General features: G+C 45.0%; 2 protein-coding genes and 1 pseudogene across 4 annotated transcripts in view; all 3 read left to right on the forward strand.

Annotated features, from left to right (window-relative positions):
- The window catches only part of ARFGEF2 (ARF guanine nucleotide exchange factor 2), an 83593-nt gene extending 73515 nt beyond the window's left edge, over window positions 1–10078 (forward strand). For all 3 annotated transcript variants that reach the window (XM_070801843.1, XM_070801844.1, XM_070801842.1), the window contains 4 exons: window positions 1782–1950; window positions 3114–3252; window positions 5715–5832; window positions 6371–10078. In XM_070801843.1, coding sequence (XP_070657944.1) covers window positions 1782–1950; window positions 3114–3252; window positions 5715–5832; window positions 6371–6547 — 603 coding nt within the window. In that variant the 3' untranslated portion in view covers window positions 6548–10078. The remainder of the gene's footprint in view (window positions 1–1781; window positions 1951–3113; window positions 3253–5714; window positions 5833–6370) is intronic.
- A 4310-nt stretch (window positions 10079–14388) lies between these two features.
- On the forward strand, window positions 14389–15122 carry LOC109567771 (ferritin light chain pseudogene; annotated as a pseudogene).
- A 7571-nt stretch (window positions 15123–22693) lies between these two features.
- CSE1L (chromosome segregation 1 like) overlaps window positions 22694–27110 on the forward strand; it is a 35113-nt gene continuing 30696 nt past the window's right edge. Inside the window, exon 1 of the mRNA XM_019972548.2 lies at window positions 22694–22850. The gene's annotated coding sequence lies outside the window, so the exon portion shown is untranslated. The remainder of the gene's footprint in view (window positions 22851–27110) is intronic.

Raw genomic sequence — 27110 nt, forward strand, 5'->3', positions numbered from 1 at the left:
TTTGGGTTGTGTCCACTGTCTGGCTGTTACAAATAATCCTGCTGTGAACATTTTTGTACAAATTTTAATGTGCACATACGTTTTTAAATCTCTTGAGTATAAACCTAGGAGTAGAATTGCTGGGTCATATGGTAGCTTTGTGTTTGCCTTTTTGAGGAATTGCCAGACTGTTTTCCAAAACAGCCAGACTATTTTCCATTCCCACCAACAGTGTGTGAAGGTTCCAGGGTCTTCACCTCCTCACCAGTGGTTATCATTGTGTTGCTGGTTTTATTTAAATTATTACAACCATCCTCATGTGTGTGAAGTAGTAGCTCATTGTGGATTTATTCTCATATTTGGAGAAACACCTATTCAGATCCTTTTTGTTGGATTATTTATCTTTTTATCATTGAAAGAGTTTCTGTATTTTCTAGATACTAGTCTCAGCACATAGATATATGATCTGTACCATTTTGTGCATTTTTTTTTTCAATTTCTTGATGGTGTCCTTTGAAGAACAAAAGTTTTTAATTTTAATAAAAGTAATGTTACTGTTTTTTCTCCAATTACTTGTACTTGTAAAATTATTTCTAAAAGCATTGCCCTAATTCAGGATCACAGAGATTTAGGCCTACATTTTGTTTTAAGAATTTTACAGCTTTAGCTCTTATATTTAGGTCTTTGATCCATTTTTTTTAGTTTATTGTATATGATGGGAGATAGGGAGTCTGCCTTCATTCTTTTGCATGTAAATACTCAGTTATCCCAGTACCATTCAATATAAAGACTATTTTTTCCCCGTTGAATTATTCTGACATCCATGCTAGAAATCTCTTGATCATAAATTTGAGGATTTATTCCTAGATTCTCAGTTATGTTCCATTTATCTGTATGTCTGTCTTTATGCTAGTATCACGCTGTCTTGATTACTGTAGTTTTTTTTTTTTTTTTTTTAATAAGTTTTTTTTAAAATAGGGAAGTATGAGTCTTCCAGCTTTGTGCTTTTTTTTTTTTTTTCCCCCAAAAATTGTTTGGCTGTTCTGTGTCACTTACATTTACCTATGAATTTTAGGATCAGCTTGTCAATTCCTGCAAAGATGTCAGCTGGAATTTTGATGGAGATTACACTGAATTTATAGATCTATTTCAGGAGTATTGCGAACTCTGCCCTTCTGTAACCTCTGGCTTATAGGGAGGGATGTGGTCCATTTTCCTCGAGGGCTCAGCAAATATAAAATCCCTAATTATGTCTGACATTTCAGGCAACATGTTCAATAAAAATTTCTAGCAATTCATACCTATTTTTATGGTTTTTCCCTTCACATTTAAAAACACAATTGTCAGACCTACTTAAGTTCATTGATCATGTGATGAGGCTTGAGATGAGATGCCACGTGGGCTTTGGCTGAGAATTTCTTTCACTATGCTCTGAGCCTCACAGCTTCTGTCACGGGTACTACAGCTTGATTTTCTCATTTTCCACTTTCTTCATAAAATAAGAAGCAGACAGTGCAGTAGTGTAAGGAAATCTGTAATGAAATACTTGGAGAAACGCACACTCCTGTTCATGCAGTGAAGGCAGTACTGACACAACTGAAACGCCCGCAGAGCCTGCCGTCGTGCAGGAGCTCAGCGCATCCTCTCCCAGCCAGGGAGCGGGGTCTAAATGGAAAACCGTTGAGGCTGTTGAGAAAGGCAGTGTGCCTTACAGAGAGGAGGACTCCTGGAGAGCCCTGATACCCGCGTGTCCAGAGCCAGTCTGTCTTCCTTACTCAGCTCTGTTATTCTCCCCTCTCCAGCAAGACACGCTGGACACAGATATCCACATCGAGACGGAGGACCAGGGCATGTACAAGTACATGTCTTCGCAGCACCTCTTCAAGCTCCTGGACTGCTTGCAGGAGTCCCATTCATTCTCAAAGGCCTTCAACTCCAATTATGAGCAACGGACCGTCCTGTGGCGAGCAGGTAAGGCAGACTACACAGATGGGACAGGTGGTCGCCCCGGTCACCGTCCTAAACCGTTAAGCCTTTGGAAAGTCCCTGGTGTGGTACACACAGCTGAAATAACTTAACAGGTGTTTTCACACTTGAGGGAGAAAGAAGGGAAATTTCATCCCAGTACCAGTAATATAGCCTGGCACACAGGAGAGTCTCAGTATTTGATGGAAAAACAAATTGGTTTAGAGTTTAACCTAGCAAGTCAAGAAATTTTACATTAGATTAAAATTGTAAAGTTAATATGATGGTATAAAAACTGTGGAAGTCTAGGAGAAACAGACACACTGGTACATTTTCTGGGGCTTTTAGGGGTTTTTCTCTCCCATCTCCAATGTAAATACAAAGTCCTGGACGTGAGTGGTGTATGTGTGTAGACACACACGTATGTTTGTACAGGGGTGAAGACAGTAGGAGTCTCATTTTGTGAACTTTGTATGAAAGTGATACTTGATATATAATTCTTGTAATATTACCGTTAATTTTCTCCCCAGATGCCTGTTTTAGCCCATAATTTTAAAATGTCAGTTTTCTCTTTAGGTTTAAAGTAGGTGTTTTATGATTTGCCAGTAATAAGATTTTGCTTATTAGAGTGGTTTACACATCCCAGTGGCTGATTGGTATTGCTTTGTTTAAGAAAATGTGTTCTTATATATGCTTTGTGGGGAAAAAAAAAAAACTAGCAACTCAAGAAACATGCTAGAACTTTAAAGAGCCATAACACTTGAGAAGATGAAATGAATGGCTTCACCCACCAGTGAGCAGAGTCTGAATGGAGAACAGTTCAGGGTGTGTCGAGTGTCATATGTCCAGTACGGAGGGTGCAACGTCAGGGCTGCCTCTGTTCAGTATCACAGTTGAGCCGTGTCAAAAATATGAGATTGAGACTTCCCTGGTGGTCCAGTGGCTAAGACTCCGTGCTCCCAGTGCAGGGGGCCTGGGTTCCATCCCTGGTCAGGGAACTAGATTCCATATGCTGCAACTAAGATCCTGTGCAGCCGAATAAATAATAATTTTATTTTTTTAAATGTGAGATGGTTCAATATTTCCTGAAGTAACTACGTTAGGGTCCCACATGCTTTCTCAGCATTACCCTAGGAGCATGCACAATTTACATGACTACCTGATCCTAGGTTTTAAGGGCAAGTCTAAACCCAATCTTCTAAAGCAAGAAACCAGCAGCCTGGCCTGTTGTTTGAGGATCCTGTTTCGAATGTATGTCGATGAGAACCGCAGGGATTCCTGGGAAGAAATTCAGCAGCGACTTTTAAGGTAAGAAGAAATTATTTCAGATTAGATTTCTTATTTGTAATACGCCAAATGCTTTACAACAGTACTGTGATTTGAAAAGAGTAGGAGAAAAATACCTATATGTTGACTTCCCTAGAAACTGTTTTCCTTTTTGTTTTTTCTTTCTTTTGGGTGACTCTTCTATTCCAGTTTTCTTAATGCCCTAAAGAGGACAGGGCCTCACTTCTTGCATGTATCATTTCTTAAAGCACAGAAACGTCAGCAGGGGAAAGTGCCTGAGCTCAGAGTCATCAGGCCCTAGTCCTGGCTAGGTCCCCTCCAGAGTACTGTCAGCTCCAACATCCCACCATTCCTGCTTCCCAAGAGAAGCATACTAGAATCATGTGGGCACCAGGATGCACTTACTTTGTGCAGAAATGCAGCAGTGGGCAGGCAGTGGATGCCATGGAGAGAGTCCTCTACAGAGAAGTAGATCTTTGCCACCCAGCTTCTTGGGCAACTGTGAGCAAGATGCCGTGTCTACGCCTCTTTGCACTCCTTTAAGATTTGAAAACATTAACGTGGAGTGCTGACAACCATGTGACAAGACACGTGCTCTTCCTGCACCACTGGGTCTTCCTGGAAATCACGGGGCATTTTACATATATCTGTGTATACATATGTATACATGTATCTCAAGAGCCTTAAAGAATTCCATCTCTCTTTGACTCAATAATTCCACTGTTAGGGAATTGCGATTCTCACACAGAATGTTCATTGCAGATATAAAGAGAAAAAATTTAAAACAGCTCAGCTGCGTATCAGAGTATATCATAGGATATAAATTGTGGTATATCCTATGATAGAATATTAGGCAGCCTTTAAAAATGAAGTTTGGGGGAATTCACTGGTTGCCTAGTGGTTAGGATTGCAGGCTTTCACTGCCATGGCCTGGGTTCAGTCCTTGGTCAGGGAACCAAGATCTCGCAAGCCGCATGGCACAGCCAAAAAATAAATGAAATTTTGTAAGTGAAGTGTTTAAAAAATAATCTTCTGGAAAAAAATAATAGTGATTTTCTGGGACTTCCCTGGCAGTCCAGCACAGATAAGACCCCAAGCTTCTGATGCAAAGGGCGTAGATTTTCTCCCTGGTCAGGGAACTAAGATCCTGTATGCCACACAGTGTGGCCTAAAAATAATTTAAAAAAATAAAATTTTCCTTGATGTGGAAACATGCTCATAACACAAGTTTCACCACAAAAAAGCAGGAAGTAAAACCATATGTACTTGTAATATTTCAGCATTGCTTTTTAAAAGTCACCAAAAATAGCTGGAAGGAAATATGCCAGAATAATGCCATGTGTCCCTTAGAGTGGGCTTCCCCGGTGGCTCAGTGGTGAAGGATCCACCTGCGATTCAGGAGACACGGGTTCCACCCCTGGTTGGGGAAGATCCCTTGGAGGAGGGCACGGCCACCCACTCCAGTGTTCTTGCCTGGAGAATCCCAAGGACAGAGGAGCCTGGCGGGCTACAGTCAGTGGGGTTGCAGAGAGTCGGACGAGACTGAAGTGACATAGCACGCACACACGTTCCTTAGAGTGATGGGGTTGTGGGAATTTCTTTCTCTTCAGTGATTTTTTTTTGCCCTTTTCAGTCATCTTACAAAGAAAATATATGACAAGTCATAAACTGAAAAATGAATTCATTAAATAAAGGGGACAGCAGCAGCTCCTTTCAACTTAACATCAAGTCCAAAAGAGAATTACCTACAGTCTCACGCAGTTTCTCTGGAGGACGTACATAAGTGTTAAGTTTCTAACCCAGCGTGTTTAAAAAACTAGCTGTTGTGTGTTGTGTGAGAAGAGAGTGGGGGGCCGTGGTTAACTGTGGGTAACAGGCTCTTGTGCTGGGTGTGTTGCAAACCCTGCCTGACTGAGCCCCCGCCACCGGCCCAGCCTGCACTGGCCTTACGTTGAATATCCTTGTTCAGTTTCATCCTCACAGCGGCCCCTTGAGTTTGGTACAGTTGTTTATTCCCATTTTACAGCTGAGCAAACTGAAGCTCAGGGATTTGCTCAAGATGGCACAGCCAGAGCAGGTGCGCGTTAGAAACTCACTGCAAGATTAGAGAGTTCTCTTTGTGGTTGCTGATGGGGAGGATGGGGGAGAGGGATCATTAGGGAGTTGGGGATTGATATGGACACTCTGCTGTGTTTAAAATGGATAACCAGCAAGGACCTGCTGTAGAGCACAGGAACCTCTGCTCAGTGTTATGCGACAGCCTGGATGGGAGGGGACTTTGGGGGAGAATGGATACATGTATACGTATGGCTGAGTCCCTTTGCTGTCCACCTGAAACTGTTAACACCACAGTATTATTAATCACTTATACTCCAATACAAAATAAAAAGTCTTAAAAAAAAAATGACAGAGTTCTCCACTCCAGTGAAATGTGTGCCCTTCCTCTTCTGTCTGACATACACCCCCTCCGCTGGTTCTTCTAGTGTGTGCTCCGAGGCCCTGGCCTATTTCATCACGGTGAATTCTGAAAGCCATCGGGAAGCCTGGACAAGCCTCCTATTGTTACTTCTAACAAAAACCCTCAAAATAAATGACGAAAAGGTACAAACAAGTAATGTCTTCACCAGAATTGGGTTTGGGTTGGCTTTGTACTGAGACTTTGAAGTAAGTACTTTCCCCATTCTCCCAGGGATGGTTACATAACTAGCACCATTCTCGGAGCGTTGGTGAGAAGCTGACTCATTGTGAACAATGGTGGCTGAGGTTATTGGGCTTTTTCTCTCAAAGAACCCCAGTGGGGAAAGGCAGGTTGCTGTTAAACCACCACCTGATGTTCACTGTGGCTTTGCTGGAAGAGAGGGTTGAGGTTGTGAAAGCCGGGATTAGAACTGGAATCTTGATTTACTGAAGTGAAAACTGACTTTGGCAGCAAGGCTGTTCCCCGTTTGTGTTTGGCGTTAGGTATAACTAGAAGAAGTTTTAATTGGCAGTTTTTTGCACCTATGTCCCAACAGTGAGGAGCAAAGTGCCACTGTTATTTGCAAGAAGTTCCAGGGTGAGATGAACACTTGCAGAAAACCAGGGTCAGAAGAAGAGTTCCATGTCTAATTTTCTCTCTCTCCTTCTCTCCCACCTCAAGTTTAAAGCACATGCTTCCATGTACTACCCCTACCTGTGTGAAATTATGCAGTTTGACCTGATTCCTGAGCTCCGAGCCGTTCTGCGGAAGTTCTTCTTGAGGATAGGCGTTGTGTATAAGATATGGATTCCAGAAGAGCCATCACAAGTCCCGGGGAGCCTGTCGCCAATCTGGTAGCCCTGGCCCCTGCGGGCACCACTGTATCTCTGCGGAACTGTCCTCACGCTGCCCCTGCCTGGCACATCTCGAGAAGGGTCAGACCGCAGAAAGTTGACATCCCGAAGCTAGAGAGGCCTGGGTAAAGATGGTTCCATCAGAGTCCCGGGACTCGGGCATTGCGGTGTTCCTTTAAACTGCTGCGTACCCAGTTGACACAGTAGGTGGGGAGTCTGTCTCGTCTCCGCCAGTCTTTCCTCATTACCCATCGGACTGCGTGTCACCTGTCATTGCACTCGCCGTCACTGTCATGCAGAGTCCCACAACTGGCTCTTCACTCCCGTCAGAGGAAGTACCCTCCTTGAAAATACTGAACATAGCTGTATAGGTTCGTGATTACTAGAGAGTATATTAATAAAATTTCTTGTGACGGCTACGTGCCACTTAAAACACGCTGGGTTTTGTTGTTTGAATGTGCTGGAGGAGTTTGGGTGTTTTTGTCACTTGTGAGTCAACTGTAGTTGTGTTAGTTTGGGGAAAGGTACAGGGGAAAAAGAGTTCTTTGTTCTTTTTCCTCCCTGTTTTGTTCATGACTGGGTGATTTTTAAAGCATTTTTTAAAAAAAAGATAATTACTGAGGATTTGACTGAAAGCAGAGCTTAGTAATTAAGTTAGAATTAAGAGCTTGCAAGGTTTAAAAAACAAATGTAGTGCTTCTGGCTCTCCCTGTTTTAGTAACTGGGGGAGGAAAAGTCTATAGGAAAAAGGAAACAATTGAATGAAGATGGCTAGTCTTCCTTGAAGTATTTGTGGAGGGGGTATTAAAATTTCCAGAATACATTGTCCATCTAATATATGAAGTAGTAACAAAAATGAAGTAGTAATTTAAGAGAGTTAATTTATATTTGAGTAAACCTTTTATTTTTACCTCAGAATAGTGAGTATACCAACAGTTAGTATCTCTGCTTGGCACAGTCCCCAGCATTGGAGCCCTCGAAAGAGAGAGAGGTGGGGGGAGGGCGCTGGGCTCTCTGCGTGAGGAGGGGGCTCCTGTGAGCCTCCATAGCCACGTGTCGCGGGTTGAACCCAAGCAGACCCCTGCCATTGTGAGGCCAGCGCGGCTGACCGTGACCTTGGCAAGAGGTGGCCGATGTTCAGTGCTTCCGTTAATTAGAGCCGAGGAGCTGAGTTCTCTGGAAGGGTTAGATTCTGGGGTCCTTATGATGTTAATGATGGTGCAATACTCTTAGCTGCCATAGAACTGAATTGTGGTGCAGCTTGTCGAGTGGGCAGTCTATGCATACGACCCAAGGCCTGCAAGCAGTTGGTTTGGGAGCTGACTTGATTCAAGTCGGTGAGAAAGAACACAGGCTTCATCTCTGCCCTCACCTTCTGCTCGCCAAGAGCAGCCCTCAGCGTTAGAACCGTTACAGAGGTATTAAAACATGCAGATGGCTACCTACGCCCTGTAGTCCTATAAACTGGGTTCTGTTGAGGTCAACTCTGGTGCCTTAGAAGTTAGTCAGTTGGGAACCTAATCAAAAAAAAAAATCAGATAGTTTTTCTTTACAGAGAAAGATTTCTGGTGCTTTTGTTTACTAAGAGACCGATTTCTCACATTTTTTTGTGTGTGTGTTCTACCAGCCTTGAGAAATGTTTGGTTTTGGCCAGCAGTACTCTACTTTTTTTTTTCCCCAAAAAAGTGTTTTAATTTCTCTACCAAAGAAAAGAAGAGATGTTTAGATTTTTATGTTATCTACGTCCATGAGAGAAGAGGGGCTCTGACACTTAGCAGGAAGGGGCAGGGGGAGAGTGTTTTCCTGTGAGTGGAAAACGCTGGCACAAACGACATCCTAGTCCTGGACTCCGTCACACCCTCACCCTGCGGCGTGGAAGCCACGTGCTGACTCCCTCGCTGGCTCTGTGGCTCGTCACAGCCTCAGCCAGTCGGCCGTCCCCATCGCCGCCTGCACTGAGGGTGTGAGTGGGGCGCACGCAGGTCCACTCATACATTATCTGTCCAGCCGCGTCCCTGCGTGGAGATCTTCGCTTCCCCTCTGAGGGTATCATGGGACGTTTTCTTCACTGAATGGGACGGCAGGACTCTGCCCATGTATTCCTGCCTCCTCTTTCATTTCTCCCTCCGCTCACAGCATAGGAAATGTGTAAGTGCGTTTTGTTCCTTGCCGAAACATTCAGGTTTGAATTTCTTTTCAGCTGCATTTTTTTAAAAGATTCGATTTTCTGAGTGAGGCATTTGAATTGTACCAGCATGGACCTTTTAAAAACTGGATGTCAAACCATTTAGGGTGATTTTTTTTCTTGTCAGTGGACCGTGACATACAGATGAAAATCCCTTACCTCCAGTAATAAGCCATTCAGCCTAAATTCTCTTTTGTGAATAAATCTATCCCAGCTCACGGCGAATGTGGTGCATGCCACCCCGCAGACATCCATGAAAGGGGTGACCCCGCAGCCCTGGGCCAGCAGCCGTTCACAATGTCACGGAGGAGAGCAGCGCGTTTCCAAGGCCTTATTTCTTTCTCAGTTGCTTTAAGTGTTGATTATTTGTGCTGGGTCTCTAGAGAAGCTTCTGTTTGTTACAATACTGCAGCTTTGAGCAATTTTGTTTTTCTTCATCATCCTTTAGGGAGATCACCAGCTTTGGCATCTTAACAACAAACGGTGGATGGGAAATTTTATTTCTAATAACGCATCTTTAGTCAAATACACCTTTTTCCTGTCACTCCTCACGTACAACCAAAGAACATACATAATGGGAATTGTTTAATAATATCTGGAAACAACATTTCCTCTGAGAGGTGACTTTTGTACAAAATGCAAAAAAAAAAAAAAACTAAAAAAACTAAAATTTCTCATCATTCTTTTGTGATTATGGCTATACACTGAGTAGTTATTACAGGAACCTGCTGATAAATGCAAGTATGACCATCGCATTCAGACGTTTGTTGTTATGATGCGAATGGATATTGGTTTAAATAGAAACTGGGTCCTTAACTGCATTTTCTGAATTCTTTTCTAAAATTTGTGTTAAAAGTAGGCATAGCTCAAACTCATGCGAAATCCTGGAGTTTGTGATCTGCAGCTTTGTAATTTGGGAAACAAAGAAACCAAAGCTGAGTATTTAAAAGAATGACTACGTGAAAGTCTGTGCTCTCAAAAAAAGACACTCATCAAAAGTGTAGTTTTTCTCAGTATTCTGATTTTTAAAAAATTTTATCTTGCATATTTGCATCAAATATTTCTTTATGTGCAAATGTATGTTTTACCTCCTTAAAAATGCCTAAAAATTAGTTAATAGCTACTTTTGTTTAATCTATACACGATGATTAAGTGCATTTAATATTGGTAATTTAATGAAAAGCATTCCTTGCCCAATGGATGTATACATTTTTGAAAGAATAAGCAGAATTATATAATATGAAATGCTATGTAAAGTTTTCTATGTAAAAATATTATGTATAATACTGTTAAAATAAATATCCCATGCTTTAATCAAGTGGTAAATCAATAAAGTTTTAAAAAGTTAAATTGCTTTTAATGTAGTGATTAATGTATATCAAGCCATTATGCATATCAAACTTACCATGTATGGGGCTTCCCTGGTAGCTCAACGGGTAAAGAATCTGCCTGCAATGCGGGAGACCTGGGTTCAATCCCTAAGTTGGGAAGATCCTCCTGGAGGAGGGCATGGCAACCCCACTCCAGTATTCCTGCCTGGAGAATCCCCATGGACAGAGGAGCCTGGTGGGTCGCAAAGAGTCAGACATGACTAAACAACTAAGCTCAGCACATCAGGTTTTAGGTTTGTTCTTGTGGCAGATACATGCTTGTACTTTATCAGTTGGTGGTAAAATGTGGCCTTTGTATTTAACTAATATAATTATTAATGGGAGAATATTAATTGTGGGTTTTAATTTTTTTAAGGAAAATTCCCGTTTCATCCATCCCCCTCCTCATGAAAGAAAATACCCAGTTATAAAGTCATGAGAAGATTATTTCATCTCATTAATTGGTTTGACCACTGGCTTGGTTTCCAAGAGACAGAAATCTCCTCTTGCTGGCACTGAGGGCAAGACTGCAGAGGAGGACTCTCAGGGAAGCCAACTGGGCATGAGTGGGAGGCCATCCTAAGGTTCACACAGGGAGCCAGCCTAGGAAGCTCGCCTTTCCTGCTTCCAGATGCAGAGTCCGTTTTTCTTTTCTGGTTTCGCCTCACAGCAAACCCCCACCCCCACCCCCGCCCCCAGCCCCTGGCAGTGAAAGCACAGAGTCTTGACCCCTGGATCGCCAAGGAATTCCCCTGCAGAATCCATTCTGAAATACCTCACGTTGTAAATTATGACTGTAATTAAAATATTCCACTGCTGAAATTGACTAACACATGGTCATCTTTAGTAATTCATTGGTATAAAACATCTTTCTCTGGTACCACATTTCAGGTGCTTCCAGGGAAGAACAAAAGAACGGCCCTTTCTTTTGGAAGAGCTTCCCTGGTGGCTCAGATGGTCAAAGCGTCTGCTTGCAATAAGGGAGACCCAGGTTCGATCCCTGGGCTGGGAAGATCCCCTGAAGAAGGAAATGGCAACCCACTCCAGTACTCTTGCCTGGAAAATTCCATGGATGGCGGAACCTCGTAGGCTACAATCCATGGGGTCGCAAAGAGTCGGACATGACTGAGCGACTTCACTTTCACTTTCTTTTCTTTTTGAAAAGGTTTCTAAAGAGTCTTTTATCTGTTCAGAGCAGATACTGCCTGAGTTTTATCTAGAGCACTGGTTTTCAACCTGCTGCCAACCAGTGGCTTTCAGTTCTGCCCCAACACTTGGCAATGTCTGCAGACATGTTTGGTTGTCACATTTTTGGGTGGGGGTGGCTGTGCTCCCTGGCATCTAGTGAGTAGAGACCAGAGATGCTGCTAAACAGCCCCCCACTCTGACCCGCAAGTTGGGGGCAGGAGTGGGGGCTGTAGTGTCAGTAGTGCCAAGGTTTCAACACCCTAAACTAAAGTGACTTCCTCTGAGTAACAGGGCTCCTTCACCATGTACTGTAGGACCCGAAAGTCCCCCCGTGACAGATACTTTTAGCTTATTTTGGCTGTCCCGTTAAAGTCTCTTTTGCTCACCCAAGTGGAGGGTATGCTTAGGTCACTGGGTTATTCAGGTTACTGATTTAAGCATTTTGAAAAGGTAATTTTAGCATTATACTGCATTTTGTAACCTAACAGACTGGTGCACATTTTAGGCAAAAGTACATTTCCTTTTTCAGAGGACCAGAGTGGTTGCCTTCCCTGGAATTTTTGCAAACCTGTGTAACATGCCCGTTGTCTAGGTTTTGTTGCTGTTCAGTCACTAAGTCGTGTCTGACTCCTTGTGACCCCATGGACTGCAATACACCAGACTTCCTGTCCTTCCTATCTGCCAGAGCTTGCTCAAACTCATGTCCATTGAGTTGGTGATGCCATCCAACCATCTCATCCTCTGTCATCCCCTTCTGCCTTCAGTCTTCCCCAGCATCAGGGTCTTTTCCAATTAGACAGCTCTTCACATCAGGTGGCTGAAGTATTGGAGCTTCAGCTTCAGCATCAGTCCTTCCAATGAGTATTCAGGGTTGATTTCCTTTAGGACTGACTGATTTGATCTCCTTGCTGTCCGAGGGGTTCTGAAGAGTCTTCTCCAGGACCACAGTTCGAAAGCATCAATTCTTTGGTGCTCAGCCTTCTTTATGGGGCAACTCATACCGGTACATGACTACTGGAAAAACCATAGCTTTGACTATGCGGACCTTTGCTGGCAAAGTGATGTCTCTACTTTTTAATACATTGTCTAGGTTGGTCATAGCTTTTCTTCCAAGGAGCAGGCATCTTTTAATTTCGTGGCTGTAATCACCATCTGCAGTAATTTTGGAGCCCAAGAAAATGAAAAGAAATCTAAATTGTCCTTGGGTTAGTGATTTGTGTCACATCTTAGGAACGTCCAGCTTAGTAAATGCAGTTGCATACCAACAGCGAGAGGAGAAGGGATGAGCACTCTGTAAGGATTCTGGAAAAAATGATTTTAGTACTTTTTTTTAATGCCTCTTTCCAGACACAAGCCAACCTTATCTGGTATTCAACTGAAGATTGAGCTTTTGAGGATAATTTTATGTCATAGTCAATTTTCATCTTTCCCAGTGTTCTTGCCTGGAGAATCCCAGGGATGGGGAAGCCTGGTGGGCTGCTGTCTATGGGGTCGCACAGAGTCGGACACGACTGAAGTGACTTAGCAGCAACAGCAGCAGAGACTCCTAATCTTCACATGACGCTTCTATAGCTTCCTGTCCTTTAACCTAATTCACATTTGCTTAAAGAATTTGTTGAGTTATGTCCAGGAAATACTCAGGTGTTCTAATAAACTTCTTAGCTTGAGTAAATTTGGGCTTAAATAATGGCATATTGATTTCCTTCTCCAGAGTTCATGGGTTTCTGAGAAAAAAAAAAGCTGTGTAGGAGAGGCCAGTGGTCAGATCATGGAAGCTGGAAGGAAGAACTTTTTTTCAGAAGGATTTGTTGTGTGAACTTTCTGCCCTTAGGGGGTAGCAGCATTAGATGAGGACACGGAGGCTCAGTGAGGCTGGATCGCACAGCAGGAACGCGGCGGAGCTGGGACTCTGGCCCAGACTCTGTCTTCAGAGCACACACACTACCCACTGTGCCCGTTCTGGGGTGAGGTGGGAAGCCCAGCAGGGCATGCAACAGAACACAGTCCTGGTCTCTCAGGATCCTGTTTGTAAGTTGAACTGCTTGGGTATTACAAACACCTGAGTTGGAAATCATTGTTATCAGATCTCTTATACTGCCTTTGCAGGGTTGTACCTTCAGACCCTTTCCTGACTAGCACAGACATTCAGAAGTCAAGGAAAGAAATAGCGACTAGCTGAGAAAATATGAGAGGAAGTGAGCAGATGCCAAGGCTGGGCCAGTAAGCCCTCGTGGTTTGTGCCTTCATTTTTCCACTTTAATACACACCTTTAAAAGTCACCAGTTCATAAATGCTGGAGAGGGTGTGGAGAACAGTATTGAGGTTCCTTTAAAAAACTAAAGACAGAATTACCACACCATCCAGCAGTCCCACTCCTGGGCATATATCCAGAAAAGACAAAAATTCTCATTCAAAAAGATACATGCACCCCAATGATCATAGCAGCATGATCTGTAATAGCCAAGACATGGAAGCAACCTAAGTGTCAACAGTTGAATGGATAAAGAAGATGTGGTATGTTGTTTGTTTGTTGTTTAGTCGCTCAGTCGGGTCTGACTCTTTGAAACCCCACGGACTGTAGCCTAGCAGGCTCCTCTGTCCAGGAGATTTCCCAAGCAAGAATACTGGAGCAGGTTGCCATTTCCTTCTCCAATTCCTTCCAACCCAGGGATTAAACCTGGGTCCCCTGAGTGTCTCCTGCAGGTGGATTCTTTTACTACTGAGCCACTGGGGAAGCTGGGTAAAGAAGGTGTGGTATACACATACACACACACACACAGGAATATTAGCCATTAAAAAGAATGATATAATGCCATTTGCAGCAACATGGATGAACCTAGAGATTATCATCCTAAATGAAGTAATAAACTTAGAGTTATCAAAGGGAAAGGAAAGGGGAAGAAGGGATAATTTAGGAGTTTGGGATTAACATATACACATTACTGTATATAAAACATTAAACAACAAGGACCTACTGTATAGGAAGTGTGCTTGTTGGCCCCGTGGATCTGTCTCTTGCTTCAACAGTGCTTGGACGGAACAGACCCAGGGATGCCCCTTGCTCCAGCCTCCGACCACCGTCCAACCTTTTTTCCAGTCGCAACTTCCGGAGTCAGCCACTGAGCTGTCCGCGATCACCGGGACCAGCCACCATTTTTTAACTCCTTATTATTACCGACCAATCATGAGCTCCCAGATTCGTGGGAATTATTCTACCGAGGTGGAGGCGGCTGTCAACCACCTGGTTAACATGCAACTGCGGGCCTCCTACACTTCCCTCTGTCTGGGCTTCTATTTCGACCGCGACGATGTGGCCCTGGAGGGTGTGGGTCACTTTTTCCGCGAATTGGCCAAGGAGAAGCACGAGGGCGCAGAGTGACTCTTGAAACTGCAAAACCAGTATGGCGGCCGCGCCCTCTTCCTGGACGTACAGAAGCCATCTCAAGATGAGTGGGGTAAAACCCAGGACGCTATGGAAGCCGCCCTTCTCGTAGAGAAGAACCTGAGTCAAGCCCTGTTGGATCTGCATGGCCTGGCTTCTGCCCGCGGAGACCCCCACATCTGTGACTTCCTGGAGAACCACTTCCTAGATGAGGAAGTGAAACTCATCAAGAAGATGGGTGACCACCTGACCAACCTCCGCAGGCTGGCTGGCCCCCAGGCTGGGTTGGGCGAGTATCTCTTCGAAAGGCTCACCCTCAAGCACGACTAGGAGCTTCTGGAGACCAGTGGCCATTGAAGAACCCACCTAACATCAGGGCTGCCTGAAGCCCCTCTCTGCAGCCACTAGGCAGCTTTTTAACACCCTGGAGCCCTCTCTCAAGCCTTGGACCAAATGGAAACAATAAAGCTTTTTGCAGCAAAAACAAAACAAAACAAACAAAAAAAGGACCTACTGTATAGCACAGGGAACTATATTCAATATCTTGTAATTACTTACAATGGAAGAGAATCTGAAAAAATATATATATATACATAAATCACTTTGCTGTACACCTGAAGCTAACACAACACTGTAAATCAAATATGAAAGTGAAAGTGAGAGTCGCTCAGTCGTGTCCGACTCTTTGCAACTCCTTGGACTGTACAGCCCATGGAATTCTCCAGGCCAGAATACTGGAATGGGTAGTCTTTCCCTTCTCGAGGGGATCTTCCCAACCGAGGGATAGAACCCAGGTCTCTCACATTGCAGGCAGATTCTTTACCAGTGAGCCACCAAGGAAGCCTCTACACTTCAATTTTTTTCCTTAAAGGCACAAATTTGTGACTTCTTTAGAGTTCCACACTTGCTCCTGCCTCCGAGCCTTTGGTCCTGCTATTTCTCTTCCTGGATGTGTTTTCTCTGAACTTAATGGCTAGTTCCTCCTCCTGGATTCCAACTCAAAAGCTAACTTCTTGGAAAAAAAAGAACAAACCTCACCTCCTGTTTGCCTACCTAGTCCCTGTCTGCATCCCTCACCTCCATTCATCCCACCCACCCACCCCTTTTTTTTTTGGCCATACTGCATAGCAGAGATTTCCCTCCACCTGCAGTCTTGGTGTTCCCTTCAGGCCTTCCCTGAACAGGGATCTCACACAAGGGAAAGGCTATTTAATGCGTTGGAAAGTGAAGTGAAAGTTGCTCAGTGGTGTCCAACTCTTTGCGACCCCATGGACTATACAATCCATGGAATTCTCCAGGCCAGAGTACTGGAGTGGGTCGCCTTTCCCTTCTCCAGGGGATCTTCCCAACCCGGGGCTGGAGAGCAACTGAATGAATATAGCTCCCTGGGGCAGTGGCTCGGGAGGGCGCACATAGCCCACTACTGACATCTGGTGGCTCTGGGCCAGAAATACAACCACCACGGCCTCATGCAGTTGGCCCTGTCACGTCCTACTCTGCAACCGCATGGACTGCAGCACGCCAGGCTTCCCTGTCTTTCAGTGTCTCCTGGAGTTCACTCAAACTCAAGTCTATCGAGTCGGTGATGCCATCCAACCATCTCATCCTCTGTCGTCCCCTATTGCCCTCAATTTTTCCCAGCATCAGGGTCCTTTACTTTACCAGTGAGTCAGCTCTTCGCATCAGGTGGCCAAAGTATTGGACCTTCAGCTTCAGGATCAGTCCTTCCAATGAATATTCAGGGTTGATTTCCTTTAGCATTGACTGATTTTATTTTCTTGCTGTCCAAGGGATTCTCAGAGTCTTCTCCAGCACTACAGTTCAAAAGCATCAATTCTTGGGCGCTCAGCCTTCTTTATATGCTTCCCTGGTGGCTTGGAGGTTAAAGCATCTGCCTGCAATGCGGGAGACGTGGGTTCGATCCCTGGGTCGGGAAGATCCCCTGGAGAAGGAAATGGCAACCCACTCCAGTATTCTTGCCTGGAGAATCCTATGGACGTAGAAACCTGGTGGGCTGGGGTCGCAAAGAGTCAGACACGACTGAGTGACTTCACTCACCCAGCCTTCTTTATGGTCCAACTCTCACATCTATACATGACTACTGGAAAAACCATAGCTTTGACTACACACATGCAGTGAGTCTAAATATTTCAAAGTCAAATATCAAGGTATGAGCTTTCAAATAAAACTCATCCTAACCTCCTTTGTTGATGCTGGGAAAGATTGAAGGCAGGAGGAGAAGGGGACAAGAGAGGATGAGATGGTTGGATGGCATCACCGACTTGATGGACATGAGTTTGAATAGGCTCTGGGAGTTGGTGATGGGCAGGGAAGCCTGGCATGCTGCAGTCCGTGGGGTTGCAAAGAGTTGGGCACGACTGAGCAAATGAACTGAACTGAACCTACTTCCTCCATAAATACTTTTATAATACCTGCAAGTCTCGGTTCAAAAGTTGCATTTTCAGGCTCCCCAGCGTTCCATGCCAGAACAGAGCAGGGCAGGGAGAACTGGCCTTTGTCCTGCACCCTGTCTCCTCCTCAGGCCACAGGCAGCACCGCAGGGCTTTGAACTTGTGTATAGATACTCAGCTCCGTCCAAACCCGCTGCGAACTCGTTTGCCTCTGTCACACTTCCAGCTTTGGGGCACTCCCATTGGCTGTACATTTGCTCTCAGAACTGACCCAGGCAAGAGATTTCTACAGATCTTGGAAAAGGACTCAGGGCCTAAGGCTGGGGACTTCCAGGGTGTTGGGCGACTGGAACATGACCTGAAAGGGAATGGCACAGGTTCTGGGGGAGCACAGAAGCTCCCGCACTTGGTCCGTGAACAGGGAGTGGTTGGAGGAAGGCCATTGTGGAGCCTCTAAAATACAGGGGCCAAGGGAAGGGTCCAAAGGCTTGCCCAGGTCTAAAGCAGCACCACCTGAGAAAAGCCGAGGGCGGGGACAATGGGAGGGCGTCACGAATACTCTCCCGGGACTTCCCTGGCACCCAGTGGTTAAGACTTCACCTTCCAAAGCAGGGGATGCAGGTTCAATCCCTGGTCAGAGATAAGATCCCACATGCCTCTCAGTCAAAAAAAAACATAAAACAGAAGCGATATTGTAATAAATTCAATAAACACTTTTAAAATGGTCCACATCAAAAAACATCTTTTTTTTTTCAAACTTTAAACTTTTTATTTTGATTGGAGTGTAGCCGATTAACAATGTTGTGACGGTTTCAGGTGAACAGTGAAGGGACTCAGCTGTACATGTGTATGTATCCATTCTCCCCAAACCCCCACCCATCCAAGCTGCCACATACCATCCAGTCGAGTTCCCTGTGCTATACAATAGGTCCTTGTTGATGGTATCCATTTTGAATATAGCAGTGGGTACATGACCTTCGCAAACTCCCTAACTATTAATATCCCTTCCCTACCTCCAGCAACCATAAATTCATCTTCTAAGTCTGTGAATCTCTATTTTGTAAGTAAGCTCATGTGTATCATTTCTTCTTAGATTCCACATATAAGGGACGTGGTTGCTGTTGTTGTTCAGTCGTCAAGTCGTGTTGGACTCTTCACGACGCCATGGACTGCAGCACACCAAGGGATGTGGTATGATATTTGAAAAAAAAATACACTTCAACTGGTCATAAGAAATGGTCATAACAGCTAACACTGTTGGGTACTGTTTCCCAGTTGCTTTTTCATGGGCCTCATACATATCATTTTTTCATACTTATCATTTCTTCATACATATCATTCTTTATCTTTACAACCACCGTAAGAGGAAGAATCATATTATTACCCCTGTTTTAGAGATTAGGCAACCAAGTTATAAGTAACTTACCCAGTGTTACACAGATGGCATTGGGGTCTGAACCTGGGTAGTCTGGCTCAAGTTCACGCTCTTAACTACTATGATATACAAAAGGATGAAAGAATTCTGGCAACAAAGAGAGGCTGAAAAGGATGTCCATTATACTTCAATAAAACGGGGAGGAGAAGACCCAGGAAACTCTTGCAGAAAGAAAGCAGGTCCAACAGTGTTGATATCAGACAAGACTGAATTGGAAGAGGAAAGCTCTGAAAGGGTCAAAGAGGAATATTTCACATTATAAGATGGTAGACATCATCAAGAAGAAACAGCAGGAACCCTGTATTGACCTAATAGCTTCAAAATATAAATCAGAAGCTGACTGACGTACCATTTAACACTGACAAAGCCAGAATCACGATGGGAGACTCGTATACCATTCAGAGAACATTGATAAAGAATATTTAAAAATAAGAAATAAAGAACTTAAATATTCAATAAAGTACCTACAGCTAATGTCCTACTGTGGCCACAGGACTGGAAAAGGTCAGTTTTCATTCCAAAGAAAGGCAATGCCAAAGAATGCTCAAACTACTGCACAATTACACTCATCTCACGCGCTAGTAAAGTAATGCTCAAAATTCTCCAAGCCAGGCTTCAACAGTACATGAACCGTGAACTTCCAGATGTTCAAGCGGGATTTAGACAAGACAGAGGAACCAGAGATCAAATTGCCAATATCCGTTGGATCATCGAAAAAGCAAGAGAGTTCCAGAGAAACATCTATTTCTGCTTTATTGACTATGCCAAAGCCTTTGATTGTGTGGACCACAACAAACTCTGGAAAATTCTTAAAGAGATGGGAATATCAGACCACCTGACCTGCCTCTTGAGAAATCTGTGTGCAGATCAGGAAGCAACAGTCAGAACTGGGCATGGAACAACAGACTGGTTCCAAATAGGAAAAGGAGTACGTCAAGGCTGTATGTTGTCACCCTACCTATTTAACTTATATGCAGAGTACATCATGAGAAACGCTGGGCTAGAGGAAGCACAGCCTGGAATCAAGATTGCCAGGAGAAGTATCAATAACCTCAGATATGCAGATGACACCACTCTTATGGCAGAAAGCAAAGAACTAAAGAGCCTCTTGATGAAAGTGAAAAGAGGAGAGTGAAAAAGTTGGCTTAAAGCTCAACATTCAGAAAACTAAGATCATGGCATCTGGTCCATCACTTCATGGCAAATAGATGGGGAAATAGTGACAGACTTTATTTTTTGAGCTCCAAAATCACTGCAGATGGTAACTGCAGCCATGAAATTAAAAGGCGCTTGCTCCTTGGAAGAAAAGTTATGACCAACCTAGACAGCATATTAAAAAGCAGAGACATTATCAACAAAGGTCCATCTAGTCAAAGCTATGGTTTTTCCAGGAGCCATGTATGGATGTGAGAGTTGGACTGTAAAGAAAGCTGAGTGCCAAAGAATTGATGCTTTTGAACTGTGGTGTTGGAGAAAACTCTTGAGAGTCCCTTGGACTGCAAGGACATCCAACCAGTCCATCCTAAAGGAAATCAGTCCTAAATATTCATTGGAAGGACTGATGCTGAAACTGAAACTCCAATATTTTGGCCACCTGATGTGAAGAACTGACTCATTGGAAAAGATTCTGATGCTGGGAAAGATTGAAGGCAAGAGGAGAAGGGGACAACAGAGGACGAGATGGTTGGATGGCATCACCGAATCAATGGACATGAGTTTGAGTAAAGTCCGGGAGTTGGTGATGGACAGGGAGGCCTGGCGTGCTGCAGTCCATGGGGTCAAAAAAAGTCGGACACGACTGAGTAACTGAACTGAACAGAATGTTCTACCTGGGCTTCCCTTGTGCCTCAGTGGTAAAGAATCCACCTGCAGTACAGGATATGTGGGTTCCATCCCTGGGCCAGGAAGCTCCCCTGGAGAAGGAAATGGCAATGCACTCCAGTATTCTTGTCAGGAAAATCCCATGGACAGAGGAGCCTGGAGGACTGCAGTCCATGGGGTCGCAAAAGTCGGACATGACTTAGCGAGTAAACAACAATATCCTAGTTAGTGAAAGACCAAAGGCTATTTGTACCATGTGAATATTCCACCCTGTGCCCAAGAAAGGAAGTTGCCTTCGTTAAAAAAAAAGTGAGAGAGATTTCCCTGGTGGCACAGTGGTTGACTCCCCTCTTCCACTGCAGGGGGCACAGGTGCAGTCCCTGGCGGGGGAACTAAGATCCCACATGCCATGCAGCACACCAAAAGAAAAAAGATGCTAACATTAAAAATATAATCAATAAAATAAAAGGTAAGAAGCAATCAGACCTGTCTCAACTTTAGATATCAACACTCTTCTGGATCTCAACTGGACTTTTTAAAAGTGAGACAAAATCAAACTTAGACTTGTTTTCCAAGCACAGTCAGATGTGTCCATGCTTTTCTGAATCCAAATCAAATGGAAGTGTCTTCCACTTTCAGAAAGTCTTTCCATAGAGTATACATATAATGTATGTACTATTTTATCAGGATTCGGAAAGAAAGACGACTACATGCGTACTGACTTCTTGCTCCTGAAAATGGCTGAACTGTTTTCTTTGGTTTTCAACACAGCAGCAGTTGTAGCAAACCTAAGAGTGTGTGCGTGTGGTGAGCGAGCAGGATGAGAATTCCCAGGGAATTTTCACGGGTCACCTGGGCCCCACAGAGAGTAGAGAGGGAGGACAAGCCTTTCCATGGCCCTCACCTGCATGGTTCCTCTGGCTGCTAAGGGCGAGGGGAGATGGCCCTGCTGGAGCCACTTCCACAGACTTAATAAAAGTGGCACAGCCTGCGGGCTTCCTATGTGTGTGCTAAGTCACCCCAGTTGTGACCGACTCTTTGTGACCCCCATGGACTGTATAGCCCACGAGGCTCCTCTGACCATGGGATTCTTCAGGAAGAAGACTGGAGTGGATTGCCATGCCCTTCTCCAGGGGATCTTCCTGACTCAGGGATTGAACCTGAGTCTCCAGCATTGGCAGGCAGGTTCTTTACTATTAGCGCCACCTGGGAAGTGTGGGGCTTCCTACAAAACCTGGTAATCATGCTAGACAGACACAAGATGCCAGCCAGCTTCCTTCCTGATTGGCGTTCAGGGATGAAAAACTGTTAAGTCACCAGGGTTGCTCTCACCCGTACTAGAGGAAAATGTCCAGAAAAGCGAACTAGTATGACCAAGATGATTGCTTGTACTACTGCTGCAATGGTAGAAATACATCTTTTCCACCAGTGTTCTAATAATGTACACCTTTCGCAATGGACTTCACCTATTTATATACGGCATTTAATTCAACATTCAGCAAATATTTATTGAAGTTACCTTGTGTTAGGTGCTGGGATACAGCTGTAAAGAGAATGCCCTTGTTTGAACAGAGTCCTTAGGTATACAGTTGGGGGACAGTTGAAAAAAGAGACAATTAATTGCAAGGAGTGATAAATGCTGTGAAGAAAATATAATGGAGATAGGACCACCAAATAAAATATTGGACACCTGGTTCTATGTGAATTTCAGATAGACAGTTTTTGTTTTGTTTTAGTGTATGTTCCATGCAATATAGGCCTACATCATCTAGCCCCTGCAGATCTAACTCCTCCTGTCATGCTCCACTTTATTTTTTAAGCCCCAGTGTAGCCGGGTCCTGTCTCAGAGCGTTTGCTATTAGCATCCCCTCTTCCTGGAAAGCTCTGCAGGCTAATCCATAGCTGTCTTCTTGTTGAACTTCAGGTCACTTGTTTAGAGATCTCCTCTGGCCATCCCCTTGACAATCTACGTCACTGCCTGCCGTATCACTGTCTTTCAATCTTCTCACAGCACTTATCAAATCTGAAAAGATCTTGTTTATTCCTTTCCTCTCTTTAAAACAAGCTCCACGAGGGGCAGAAAAGTTCTCTTCTATCGGAGATGCTTTGGCCATGACTTTGGACAGTTCCTTCGATAGTTGTATAAGACCCACTAGATGCCTGACTCTAGCCCTGACATCAAAAGAGGGCACAATTCAGCGGACACGCGCCTCATGTGTGCCCTTCTCAGAACCGCGAGAGGGATGCCCACTAGCGCGGTCAAAGACCATTGCCGCGCATGACGTCAGCCCCCTCAGAGCGGGGCCGTGATTGGTGATTGGAATCTGGGTGGAGCCGAGCGCCCTTGGCCCCGCCCCTTACTCGGCCCCTTGTACGCATGCGCCCCGGCCGCAGCCTCCCTGCCGCGCCATTTTGCCGGGGTTTGAATGTGAGGTGTGGAGTGGCGGTAGGAGTGGAGAGTGCCGGCTACGGTCCGTGACTGGGCTTCCCTTCTCCGTTCCCGCGTCCCCACGAGGTGAGGCGCAGGCCTGCACGGCCTAGTGTCGGGGCTTCTCGGGACCCGGCTGGGGGAGGGTGGAAGCGCTCCTTGCGCTTCCGAACGTTGGGAAGCCAGGACCGCACCTCCGGGCGAGAGCGGAACATTGGCCCATGTCTGGGGAAGCGTCCGGGGGCAGGGGCTTCGCTTTCGCGTCTCGCCTGTCCTGGCGGCATCCCAGGTCTGAGGTGCAGGCTCGGGTAAGCAACCCCACCCCCGCCTGGGCCTGTGAGGAGCGAGGACGGCCCGGGCTAGGCCTGGCCCGTGCGGCGCGAGCGCCCGCCTCTTCCTCCTTAGCGCCGCGCTGATTGGCCGCGCTCTCGGGGCGGCCTGCTCTCATTGGTCGCACCCGTGCGTCCGTTCTCGGCGCACCCGGCCGCCCGCATCGTGAGGCGAGTGCGGCTGCGGGGCCTGGCCGGCTGCGGAGCGGGCGTACGAGCCGCCGCCCCGGCCGCCGCTGCTATCCTGGGCCTCCCTTTCCCGTTAGGGCGGCGGCGGTGGTGGCGGAGCGGCACACCGCCGAGGGCTTTGGTCTCCGCGGCTGTGAAACGGGCCCGGTGATCTCACTTTGCTGAGTTGCTCGTGAGGGTTAGACTGTGGTCTGTGTCCCCGAGGAGGTCCGTGCACCTGTCGGGTTACCAGGGTCCACCTCTTGAGGGAACACCTACAATGTTCGGAGCTTTGGGATTCAGCTTAGGAACGAGAAGGCCTGGATTCGTTTTCAGATTTAACCCCTCCTTAGGGCTGGCCACTTCATCTCTCCGAGTCTCCACTTCCTCATCTGGAAAAGCGGGGTTGAAAACATTTACCTCATAAAGTGGCTGCGGGTCCCCTGAGTTACTACCCTGGTTTACCAAGCCCCATCTGGGGTGACCGTTGTCCACCTCTCCCACCCACCTCTTCTCCTTGACCACTGTAGCCACGCTGCTTACGTTTTCTTTTTATTACGTGTTCCGAGCGCATGTCCTCCAGAAAGCGTTCGGACGCGCCTTTCGTTTGCTTGGACATGCCAACAGCAGATCTTTGCAAGGCTGGTTCCCTGTCCTTCAGGTTTCACTCACGTTACGCCTCTTTTTGACCAACCTTTCAAAGGATCTCTTTCAACTGATCATATCACTCTAGTTTTATTTACTTCATAGTTTTTTTTTATCATGTTCTAGAATCACTAATAGTTTACTTGGTTATTGTCTTTTTCAAATTTCAAAGGCTGATACCTTACCTGTCTTGTTGCTGCTGTAAGCAGATGGCCAGTGCTTGCCACATGGTAGATGCACAAGTATTATTCCTCGGAAGAGTCATGCATGAAAAGGGACTTTTTACTTTTGGATCCTGCCAGTGCTCTTTTTCGTCTCCTCTTGGACCACCACAGTGAAGATTGTGGCCCTTTTTTGTGTGTCTGCATTTTTCACATAATTCGTGGGACTAGATCTACCCAGCCTCTTACTTCTTAAGACCCTATATCTTTCATTTCTTTACACCAGTGCAGGGGAATTCTTTATTCCCCTCTGTTTACTTTGATTTTTGCTATGAGAGCTAGGATAGAGGAGAACCATTTTCTGTACAGTATTAGATAGGTTTGGGGGCAGTGCTGTACCTTTGGTATTAATTTGTTCCTTTATTCATTTAATAACTTGGTAAATAACTTCATTTAATCCACTTAATCTCTTTGAATACAGTGAAATTTATCTTCTTTTGTCTCAAACAAAATGGACAGAGTTCCTTCCCTTGGGGAGCCTATATTCTAGAGGGGGAAAGAGACAAGGTTACAAATAAATGGCTTAAATAATTCCAGACAAATGACAGATGAAGGCGACTTCTCTGAGGAGGTGGCATTTGAGCTGAGACCAGCTATGGAAAGATGAGGGAACAGAACATTCCAGGCAGAGCGAATAGAAAGTACAAAGGGTTCGAGGAAAATCTAGCTTTCACAGAGTAGTATGTGAAGGAACAGGTGTCTGGAGGTCAGATCACATTGGGCTTTGTAGACAATGTAAAAAGTTTGGCTCTGCATCTCAGTGGTACGTTCCTGTGATGAGAAAGCAGAAGGTGGACTGAGGTGCTGCAGTGTGTTCTTAATGTGTGTGTGCCAGATGGTTTTCATTTATTGGATCTCTCTCCCTTCCCCCAGATGTAGGGCCTCTGGAGTGGTTCTCTAATGCAGAGGAAATATCTTAAGGAAAAGGCATACATCTTGGGTCAACTTATGTCACAGATTTCTGTGTGGTGGCCTTGGAAAGCAAAGCTTTTATTCCAAATGTCTTCATCTGTAATTGAGGACCTTTGAGAAGAGGCTAGACTTAGGTCCAGCCAGTCTTTCAACAAAAAGTCTGGCATAATTGATTTATTGTGGTACATAAAGCAAAAGTCACTCATTTGTGTCCAACTCTTTGCAACCCCGTGGACTGTAGAGTCCATGGAATTCTCCAGGCCAGAGTACTGGAGTGGGTAGCTGTTCCCTTCTTCAGGGGATCTTCTCAACCCAGGGATTGAACCCAGGTCTCCTGCATTGCAGGCAGATTCTTTACCAGCTGAGCCACCAGGGAAGCCCATTGTGGTACATGTTTTTCATGTATTTTTGGGTAGAGATTTCCAAAAATAGCTCAGTGGAGAAGTAAAGTATCAGCCTTCATTTAAAGGCAGAAGAGTGAATTTTTTCATTTCTAGTTTGTCTTTAAAGTCAGTAATGCTTTTTACATTTATATATTGCACATATTTCAGAATGTCAGTGTACCTCCACCTCTGGCAAATAAAGATAACTAGACCTTAATCTTGCTGCCTCTGGAGTATTCTCTAAAATTACCTGATGTGTCATATTTTCACAAATCAGGACTTAAGCTTACAATTTGGGTTTATAGACACTGTCACTGAGGAGACAGAAAAGGGATTTTTGGACAAACGTTTAGTCCCTTAACATTAAAAATATAAGATTTATAAAGTATTTTACCTTTTGGGGGTTGTAGCATGCGTGCTTATACTCCTCCACCAGCACCACCACCACTGCACACACACAGTTTCCCGCCATACACTTTTTTTTAACCTGGCCCTTCAGCTTCGCCGTTTTGTGGGGGTCACTTTCGTGTCTCCTAGAGTCGGTTGGCTCCAGCCCTTCTGTCTCACAGGCAATTAACTGAATAAATGCGAAGCATGACTGCTTTTTGATGGGGGAAAAAAGATCAATAAAGGGTATGTAGCTTTTGAAAATAGGGCACAAATACACAGTAGGCGCTCTTCACTGTTTTAAGAATCGAGGGAGAGTGCAGTGAACAAAACACAAAGTCCTTGCTCCCATGTTGCTGACAGTCTAATGGAGGGGAAAGCATAGTAAACAAGAAAGCAGTTTATAGGCCTGATAAAATTGGAAAAGCAGAACCAGAGAATGGAGAGTGACTGAGCTGGGTGCTGTTTTAGATAGGATGGTCCAGGACAGCAGCTCAAAACAGAAGTGACATTTGAAAAGAGACCTGAATGAAGCAGGGAGTGAACTACAAAGCTCTCCAGGGGCAGAGCCGTCTAGGTGGAGGAGACAGTGAGTCCTGACCCCCGAAATAAGCACTGGCAAGTATGAACAATATACAGGATAAAGTTCAAACTCCCATCTTCTTTGAAGCATTTTTGAATGAACGGAAACCAATTATGTCAGTATGTTGGTCACTATTTATCTGACAGATATAATTGAGTTCCTACATTATGTCATGCTTGCTAATAACTGATGCTCAGAGGATAGTCTCCAATCCAGACTGGATCCATGTTTTAGCCGCTTGACTGACATATTAGCTTATCCATTAGTTCATGCGGCAAATGCTTAGTGAATACTGTGTGCCAGGCAATGTTGAAGGTCCTGGGCTACAGAGGTGAGCAAGACCTACAAAGTCCCTGCCCCAGGGAGCTTACAAATAAGAGATGACAAGTCAAAGATACCTCAGATGAGAATAAGTGCTGTGAACAGTGCAATAGGGATGAGGTGGATGATGATTGTGGAAGGCTTTTTTGAGGAGTTGACAGTGGGCTGGATGATGCCTGATGTCAAATTAGAAGGAAGGGTTATTACAGTCAGGGAGAACTTTTGTCTGGTTTGAGGAACAGAAAGAAGGCTGTGGTGGCTGGACAGCAAGAAGGTCAGAGATAAGGTTGACAGGTGCCAGCTTGCATGGGACTCTGTCATGAAGAAAGTTAGTAAAATGCAAATTTATTAAGGAGTGTATTTAAAATTTAAACTCAACAAAATAGGTTCAGTTACCT

The sequence above is a fragment of the Bos indicus genome, chromosome 13 (genome assembly GCF_029378745.1).
Source record: "Bos indicus isolate NIAB-ARS_2022 breed Sahiwal x Tharparkar chromosome 13, NIAB-ARS_B.indTharparkar_mat_pri_1.0, whole genome shotgun sequence".
In the NCBI taxonomy this organism is placed as follows: Eukaryota; Metazoa; Chordata; class Mammalia; order Artiodactyla; family Bovidae; genus Bos; species Bos indicus.